We start from the raw sequence: 8,964 nt of genomic DNA on the forward strand, positions 1-8,964 counted from the left end.
ACTCTCATACCTATGCCACAGGGAAAGGAGGCGCACCGAACAATGTGCTGGTGTGTGGTACGCATCGGACCGCGGCGGAAGGTTATTTCTCCGCCGCTCGAGAAATGAGACGGTCACCGTCCGCATTAAAGTGTGAGATTATACGAAGGTTCACTCATGGATGCGCGCCTTGCCAACGGGGACTACTCTTCCCGTCCTGCTTGCCTGGTACTTTTGAGCGATCGAGCTCTCGATTTGCAGAAAAATCTGTCTCTCATCGGTTACCGGCGGCACCCGATGATGATAGCCGGTGCTGTGGGAAAAAGATGCCATATCACCGTAATTTCGGAACGCACCCCATCCTGGCGATGATGTCTATGCATAGATGAGCAGAACGCGAGAAACTGTAGCGTGTGTAACAGCAGGGCAGCAACAGCGCCCGGCTAGCTCAGTCGGTAGAGCATGAGACTCTTAATCTCAGGGTCGTGGGTTCGAGCCCCACGTTGGGCGACCGATAATTCTTTTATAAAACTTCCACTTGATGAGAGACTTGGTAACAGGTAGGTTTATGGGTGGGTGCGTGTGTGAGACGATGTGAGATGCCTTCCCCCCATCATGAATGTATTTATTATTATCTTCTTATTCATTAAAAAATTATCGGCATACTTTAACGATAAAACTGTATTTATCGTCGATGAATGAATATTCAGCACTGTTTTTTTGGGACTCTATTTTTGGACTTTGTAATTAGTTCAAGCAGTTTGTTTACAGTTTAAAGTGTGTGTGTCTTATTACGCCTGAATTAATCACAATTTCATGAGTTCAACTTACCGGACCTTCAGAAAATACTCCAGGTTTATGATTTTTTCTCACGAAATTTATCATACAACACATTATGTTCTGTAAAACACGGTACTGGTGGAATTTTTATCAAACTGATGCTTTCTGATATCAATGCTTTGTAATTTCTTGTATAGTTCGCGTCGCAAAACTCGGTATACTTCAATGATGAAATTCTGCTCGTCGAAAGAAAAGCTATAATGGAGAAACCAACCGATCGGACCTCTCTCTTTTCCAGTTCCGCTATGAGTCATTCAACATCCCTAGTACGAGTCAAGCGAAATAACACGAGAATTTATGTTTGAAAGTATAGCTCTTTCCAACACGCGCCTCTTTAGCTCAGTAGGCAGAGCGCTGGTCTTGTAAACCAGCGGTCGTGAGTTCGATTCTCACAGGAGGCACAGTGGAAATTCTTTTTGTTTCATTTTTTACCCTTTTTTGCTCATCACTCAAAGGCATAGTATTGCTTAGAGGATTCCGAATATTAACTATCTGGATATCCCATATTTTTCAGATTAAAAGTTTCATACAAATGATAAATGGAAAAAAACGGTACCGATAAAGAGTATGAAAAGAAGTTGAATCCTTTCAAATCATCGATTTATCTATAGGCGCTTTCGAAAGTTGGGCAGATTTTAGGTTTAAAACTTTTCGGCTGCAGAGTTGGCGGTGAATGTAGGGCGAGATCAGTATTACAATCTACAAACTCTAGCATTTATTCTTCAACCGATCCGATGCCAATGTGTTACAAATCGGAGCATTCTTTCTCCTAACAATAAATTACCAAAACAAAAGTGTGGCTATCATCATTCGCTTATCGAGCGCAACTTTTGGTACTGGAATTTGCCCCGATAGCCAACTCTCTACCACCAGATCATCGGGAAATACATTGCACATTCGTGTGATGATGCGTTCGTTTGGTCTCAGCCAGTCAGTCTCCTTCGGCCCGGGACTGTTGCCTCAGTTGAGCATCGTGTGCCGGTCGTAGATGTTACGCCGCTGTTCACGTACCTGGCGCTTCCACTTGTCCTGCTGATGGCCAACCCGGTTCAGCACGTTGTTCTCGCGCACATGCATATCCTGCCCATTGCCCACAGTGACGGCGGTGTCGTCCTGCAAGAGAGAAAGAATGGAGATCGGATCGATTGGATCAAGCGCGTAATTCTGTCAACCCTTTAAGAGAAGTGGGATAAAAAACACGAGGACCGACAAATAATAAAGGAAACCAAAAACCCTTTCTGCCCAATCGTTAGTACCACACAGGACAAGTCGCAGAATGGAATGGTTAGTAGAGTACGAAAACATGCGAGATAAACGTTATGAAATCATAAACAGAAAAGAACAGATACGCTTTGTTTTTATTCCGTGTATCGGAAAGTGGAATGAATGGCAGTCCAGACTTGGGAGAAGGTCAACGAGTCTCTCGCTAGAGGCTCAGCGTCAATGATGATTGTCTGGTAGGAACATTTCGTAACAAGACCCCAATGATGCGCCAACGTTTGGTGTTTTTGGGATCCCCTCCTCAATCACTTATCAAACGCACCCGTTCCCGGTCATCCCGGGGACGATGGTTGTTGGTGACCAAAAACTCCACCTCGCTCTCACTCTCGCTACCCCCCGAGCGGACAATGGTCGTTGTTACGAAACTTCCGCTAAACTTATTTCTATAGCTGTCGCGAAAGTGGCGCGACGGCCCATTAATGCTAGTGCCTGCGTGCTTAGGGCTAATACTATCACTGGCGATAATCACATCTTCGTTCGTGTGCTCCTGGTAGTTGGCTTTCACGCGCTTGTTCAGCAGTGGATCCAAACACATCAGGAACAGCATGTAGATAACCAGCAGGGAAATGATCCATATCACAATGATGACAACGACCTGCAAACAAGGACGTGAGAAAGCACCCGTCAAGTGGCTGAGATTTTGTCACCTTTGCACACAGTGCGCCGATCGCTATCTTTACCTTTATGATGGTCGTGTTGCGATTCTCGTACTTGCAGTCGCACCGCGGACAGATCTCCTGCCCCTTTCCCTTGATCTTGCCCGCTAACCGGGGCAGGATGACACCGTCGCAGTTGCACTTGTTCGGTGGCACATTATCGATGATCAGCATCCGTTCCGTACCTTCCTGGGTGGTGTTGTCCACCGTTTTAAAGCTCGGGCAGATACATTTGCACCGCTTATCTTCGTACGATTGGCTCTATCGTTGGGAAAGAGGGATTCAGGGAACAGATTCCCCACGGAAGATGACGTTGTAATCTCACGTTGCATCGAGGGCGTTTGTTTATATGCGGCGCTTAGGTTGATTTTTAACCTCCCTTCACTTACCTGTGTGGATGCGATGTGGAATATTATCACCAGGCTTATGCTGTACAGCACTTTGCGATACATTATGGCGCAGTTTGTAGGCTACATACGCGACAATTTTCACTTAATTTACGCCTACCCAGCAGATTGTTGTTTTCATTTGTAATCGTCTGCTACTACGTGATGGAAGATGAAGAAGAAGAAACACCATCGTTTGACATTAAACGTCAAACGCGGGAGAAAACGTCAACAAACGGGTCACCCTGTGCTGGCCTTTATTTTTGTTTCGTTTTTAAAGCTACAAAACTCTTCTAAGACGCCATAATTTTCCGAATCATTATTCTTAAAAGCATTGAAGCATATTTTTGAATACTTAACAAACGAAATAGAAGGAAAACCCCATCCCGAAACAATGGCACTGAAACGTCAACAACGCGAAACGTCAAACAGCTCCAAATTCCATCACCCTATTTTTTCCACCCAAAACGCGTTGGACAACAAAAGCAAGTTGCACTTTCTAAAACGGCACAGGAACGTTTTCTTCGTCGCGCTTCTGTGGGAAAAGCATCGGTCCAGCTAATAGATCCGCACTCGTGATTCGTTTCGTGAAGCTCCAGCCTACGTCACCAGGTGTTGCGGGCTTGAAATTCCAAAAGAAATCCATCCGGCGGATCAAGCAGGCTTTCACTGTTTGTTGGGGGATTTGTTTTTCCGAGAAAACAACCGTAAACATGGCCGGTAAGTTGGTGGGGGGAAAAGTTGTAAAACACGTAGGAAGGTAAAGTTTTCCGTTGTAAGGCGACACACCGCCATTTGTTTCGATAAGGGTGAACCTCCTTTTGAAGTGCATACTCACACACTCACACACGCACACATGCGACGGAACATTCCGGGACCTTCTTCTCATTTAACTTCTGATTCCGATAAGAACCACAAGACACGCCACAATTGATAGTCTCGTTGGAAGAACGATGTGACCCTCCTCACTACGGGCACGGGGTTGAAATGGTTCTCCAGATCACAGATAACACGATCGGGGGATTAATTATAGCAGCGAGTGGTCAATCGCGGGAGCAAATGCTCACCCAGCCAGCGCCGACTGATAGACGGCTAGAGGTTGCGTAATGACGTTGTGGATTGCTTTGATTGCTTCGGTGGAGGCTTGTCTGTGATGAAAGTGGAAGTGTTTGTTGTTTTGTTGGAAATGATCATTATCACCCAATTTAATCTAGTTCCCTTTTCTCGCTTCCATCGTTTCCGCAGGTGCTAATCCATTCCAGAGCTTGCTGAAGGAGATCAACGTCAATGGAGAAACATTCCATTACTTCGACATTGCCTCATTCCCGGAGTATCGTGAGTGTCTTTTCCCTTCTCTTTTTCTATGTCTTGTTGATTGGCTGATTGTCCATTGCGATTCCGCTTTTAGGTGAACTTCCGTACAGTGTGCGCGTGCTGCTTGAATCGGCCGTCCGCAACTGCGACAACTTCCAGGTCCTGGAGAAGGACGTACGGGGCATCCTGCGATGGAAGCAGATGAAGGGCACACCGTCGTCGGAAGACGAGCTGGAAATCCCGTTCAAGCCGGCACGCGTCATTCTGCAGGATTTTACCGGCGTACCGGCAGTGGTCGATTTTGCCGCTATGCGTGACGCCGTCCTGAAGCTCGGCGGTGACCCCGACCGCATCAACCCGATCTGCCCGTCCGATCTGGTGATCGATCACTCGGTACAGGTGGACTTTGCGCGCAGCGAGGATGCGCTGGCCAAGAACCAGGACCTCGAGTTCGAACGCAACAAGGAGCGGTTCACGTTCCTGAAGTGGGGCGCCAAGGCGTTCAACAACATGCTCATCATTCCGCCCGGTTCGGGCATCGTGCATCAGGTGAACCTGGAGTATCTGGCCCGGGTTGTGTTCCAGGACGCGAAGAAGGACGGCTCGGTGCGGATGCTCTACCCGGACAGTGTTGTCGGTACGGACTCGCACACCACCATGATCAATGGGCTCGGTGTGGTGGGTTGGGGTGTTGGTGGAATCGAAGCGGAAGCGGTCATGCTCGGACAAGCCATTTCCATGCTGCTGCCGGAAGTTATCGGCTACAAGCTGGTGGGCAAGCTGAGCCCGCTGGTCACGTCGACCGATCTGGTGCTGACGATCACGAAACACCTCCGGCAGATCGGTGTTGTGGGCAAGTTTGTGGAGTTTTTCGGTCCCGGAGTAAGCGAACTGTCGATTGCGGATCGTGCCACCATCAGTAACATGTGTCCGGAGTATGGCGCAACCGTAGGATACTTCCCGGTGGACAAGAACGCGCTGGAGTATCTGCGCCAAACGAACCGTGCCGACGAGAAGGTGCGCGTGATTGAGGCCTATCTGAAGGCAACGGATCAGTTGCGTGACTTCGGAAATGCCGAGCAGGATCCGGTCTTTACGCAGATTGTGGAGCTAGATCTGGCAAGCGTTGTTACGTCGGTTTCGGGACCGAAGCGTCCCCACGATCGGGTGTCCGTGAGCGAGATGCAGCAGGACTTCCGTGAGTGTTTGACCAATAAGGTTGGGTTTAAGGGTTTCGCCGTCCCGGAGGCGGAACTTGCGGCGGAGGGTACGTTCAGCTGGACCGATGGCAAGACGTACACACTCAAGCACGGTTCGGTCGTGATTGCGGCCATCACGTCCTGCACCAACACGAGCAACCCGTCGGTCATGCTGGGAGCCGGTCTGCTGGCAAAGAAAGCGGTTGAAGCGGGTCTCAAGGTGGCACCGTACATCAAAACATCGCTCTCGCCGGGAAGCGGTGTCGTCACGTACTATCTGAAGGAGTCGGGTGTCATTCCGGCACTGGAAGAGCTCGGTTTCAACGTCGTCGGCTACGGTTGCATGACGTGTATCGGCAATTCGGGCCCACTGGACGATAACGTCGCGAACACGATCGAGAAGAACAATCTCGTGTGCTGCGGTGTGCTGTCCGGCAATCGCAACTTCGAGGGTCGTATCCACCCGAACACCCGGGCGAATTATCTCGCCAGTCCGCTGCTGGTGATCGCTTACGCCCTGGCCGGTACGGTCGACATTGACTTCGAGAAGCAACCGATCGGGGCGCGTCCCGACGGATCGGCCGTGTTTCTGCGTGACATTTGGCCCACCCGCCAGGAGATTCAAGCGGTCGAAAAGCAACACGTCATCCCGGCCATGTTCCGCGACGTGTACGAGAAGGTGGAGCTGGGATCGCCCGCCTGGCAGGGGTTGAATGCACCGACCGGCAAGCTGTACCCGTGGGATGTGGCCTCGACGTACATCAAGCGTCCACCGTTCTTCGACGGCATGACCCGCGATTTGCCAACGATCGGAAACATCGTCAATGCCAGGGCTCTGCTAAATCTGGGCGATTCCGTCACGACGGACCACATTTCACCGGCCGGGTCGATTGCACGCAACAGTCCGGCCGCCCGCTTCCTGTCCGATCGCGGTCTTACACCGCGTGACTTTAACTCGTACGGGTCCCGGCGTGGTAACGATGATATTATGGCCCGTGGAACGTTCGCCAACATTCGGCTGGTGAACAAGCTGGTGCCGCGCCCCGGACCCCGCACCCTGCACATTCCCAGCGGGGAGGAGATGGACGTGTTTGACTGTGCGCAGCGTTATGCTGGGGAAGGAACGCCGTTGATTGCGCTGGTTGGAAAGGATTATGGTAGCGGATCGAGTCGCGATTGGGCGGCGAAGGGTCCTTATCTGCTCGGCATCCGTGCAGTCATTGCGGAATCGTACGAGCGCATCCATCGTTCCAATCTGGTCGGTATGGGAATCGTCCCGCTGCAGTATCTGCCGGGCCAGAACGCGGAAAGCCTTGAGCTGACGGGGCAGGAGCTGTTTAGCATTGCGATTCCGGCCAACTGCAAGCCGCACGAGCGCATCACCGTCAGCACGGACGGTGGCAAACAGTTCGAGGTGATCGCACGCTTCGACACGGAGGTGGACCTGGAGTACTTCCGCAACGGCGGCATCCTCAACTACATGATCCGGAAGATGATCGACTAAGCGTGCGTGTTTTTCACACATTACTACTATACGAACAATTTTTGATACTTTAATTCTACGGAAAGTTTGTTAAACAAAAAAGCATGATAAAGAAATCGCTGCTAAGCACACGGAAAAGAGGCAATAAAGAAGCTATAAATGCTTGGTTGGTGTTTTGGGTGGGTATAAAACTAAAGGAAAATGTTGTCCTGCTGTCTTTCAATTTCTCTAAATTCCGAGGGCTTTTCTGCCGAACTTCGCCCGGAGGAAAGACAGCTGGCCGTGTGCCGGCTTTTTCTCACTTTCACTCGCTTTGAGCTGCTCACCAATACAACGTAAAACGGCGTATTTGTTATGTGAGTCTACGTGTGTGTGTGTGTGTGAAAGGTTGGGGAAAAACAAACCCTTCTCAACATAGCGATGCATGCAGCTGTGTGCGACGGCAACCTGTGTGACGACGGAAATGAAAAATTTCCCCTCTTTCTTGCTGGTACTTGTGTGCGTGTGGGGAAGGAAAAACAGTTTGCAGTGAGCAAAACAGCTCTGTGCACGATTCTGATGGGTCCTGGGAGTATTTCGCACCCGTGGCACAGTAGCGCACAATCGTGCACATGAAACACATGGTCCGGGTTGAATCGCCATCCAGTTTTGTAGTAGTGCCACGGAAGGAAGAGCTGAGTCGACGATGAGCTCATCGGTGCCGGATCGCCAGATGATGATGATGATGATGCTGGGGATGGTTTTCCACGCGTAAAAAACACCACCCAGCAGTGCGACCCGGTCGAGCGACGGTCAAGCTAGACAGTAAGGTGGTGACACATATTCGTGCGTTTCGTTGTGTTTTGTTTGTTTGCTTCTTGCTTTCTTTTTCGGGTGTCCCGTATAGTTTTTCCCCGCGTACACTAACACTAACGTGCGTGTGTCATGTGTAGTAGCAGCAAAGAACCTCGCGGGAAAAAGGCGTGTGTGGAGCTGGGAAAACTCATAATAATCATCTGTTTTCCAACACAGCGATGTGAAGCACACAGTCAAACCAATCACCGACACCAAGAGTCCAAGATGTTGCGGTAGTCGTCTTTAAGGTCCACCTAAACTGCGTGTTTCAATCGATAGAGAACAGTTGTTGGTTTTAGTTGATTCGCAATTTTAAGGAGAAGCGTTGAAAGTGAAAATGGATGCTCGGGACAGTTTACTTGATTTGTGCTGTAAGGTTATGTTCGAAGTACTTACAGTTGCATTGCTATCGTTGCCGTAGTAACAAGGATTGCTCTTCTGCTGCACTACCTTGGGAGCTAGTGCGCGTATCAAACCCGTAGTAACGTCAGCCGAGTAGAGCACTGTGACTGTGTGTGTTGCCGCGTAGAGCATTTTCCCAACATCCCGAGACGGGTACGGAACAAGTGTCAGGAGGTCGCCGCGCATTCGGGGGCCACCGACCGGCAGACCGACCGACTGACGGGTGCCGATATGATGGGTGGAAATAACTTTTCATCCGTTCGTCCGGCGTTGGAAAACCCTCGCGCGACACCGCTCCCCGACAGCGCACGGAGACGCAATTCGAAACGCAGCATCATCCCACGCCGACTGCGACACGGCGAGGTGCTTCTCATTAGACTTCGGAGCAGTTTAGTGGTCTCGCGAGCTGCTGGTTGATGTGGTCGGGAGGTTGTCGGTACGCTCAGCGCCAACTACGTGCGGGAGTTTGGAGCGCTGTTTTATTGCTAGCACCTGCTCATTTAGGTTTTGGCGATCCTAGCAATCGCTGCCGAGGAACTGGTGAGGAATCGTACGGAAAAAAATAATCGGTGCCGACCAGTACGCTTCCA

At 50.2% G+C, this 8,964-nt stretch overlaps 2 protein-coding genes and 2 non-coding genes across 6 annotated transcripts; 3 read left to right on the forward strand and 1 right to left on the reverse strand.

Annotated features, from left to right (window-relative positions):
- Positions 1 to 416: 416 nt before the first annotated feature.
- On the forward strand, positions 417 to 489 carry Trnak-cuu. The gene has a single exon. It is a non-coding gene; the product is annotated as a tRNA-Lys (tRNA).
- A 241-nt stretch (positions 490 to 730) lies between these two features.
- LOC118510208 (uncharacterized protein CG1161) lies at positions 731 to 3,995 on the reverse strand. Of its 2 annotated transcripts, none has more exons than XM_036051746.1 (5): positions 3,981 to 3,995; positions 3,146 to 3,300; positions 2,781 to 3,017; positions 2,570 to 2,695; positions 731 to 1,932 (listed from the first exon to the last, which is right to left on the reverse strand). In XM_036051746.1, exons 2-5 carry the CDS (start codon positions 3,206 to 3,208, stop codon positions 1,780 to 1,782), a joined length of 579 nt encoding a protein of 192 aa, XP_035907639.1. In that variant the 5' UTR covers positions 3,209 to 3,300; positions 3,981 to 3,995; the 3' UTR covers positions 731 to 1,779. The 2 variants fall into 2 exon arrangements, with proteins under 2 accessions (XP_035907639.1, XP_035907638.1); XM_036051745.1 differs by lacking the exon at positions 3,981 to 3,995 and adding an exon at positions 3,528 to 3,542.
- On the forward strand, positions 1,148 to 1,220 carry Trnat-ugu. Its single transcript has one exon. It is a non-coding gene; the product is annotated as a tRNA-Thr (tRNA).
- Positions 3,574 to 7,340, forward strand: LOC118510198 (cytoplasmic aconitate hydratase-like). 2 transcript variants are annotated; one of them, XM_036051730.1, is made up of 3 exons: positions 3,574 to 3,862; positions 4,388 to 4,477; positions 4,551 to 7,340. In XM_036051730.1, exons 1-3 carry the CDS (start codon positions 3,856 to 3,858, stop codon positions 7,157 to 7,159), a joined length of 2,706 nt encoding a protein of 901 aa, XP_035907623.1. In that variant the 5' UTR covers positions 3,574 to 3,855; the 3' UTR covers positions 7,160 to 7,340. The 2 variants fall into 2 exon arrangements, with proteins under 2 accessions (XP_035907623.1, XP_035907622.1); XM_036051729.1 differs by lacking the exon at positions 3,574 to 3,862 and adding an exon at positions 4,281 to 4,301 and having other exon boundaries at positions 4,357 to 4,477.
- Positions 7,341 to 8,964: the final 1,624 nt, after the last annotated feature.

Source organism: Anopheles stephensi, chromosome 3 (assembly GCF_013141755.1).
Source record: "Anopheles stephensi strain Indian chromosome 3, UCI_ANSTEP_V1.0, whole genome shotgun sequence".
Lineage (NCBI taxonomy): Eukaryota > Metazoa > Arthropoda > Insecta > Diptera > Culicidae > Anopheles > Anopheles stephensi.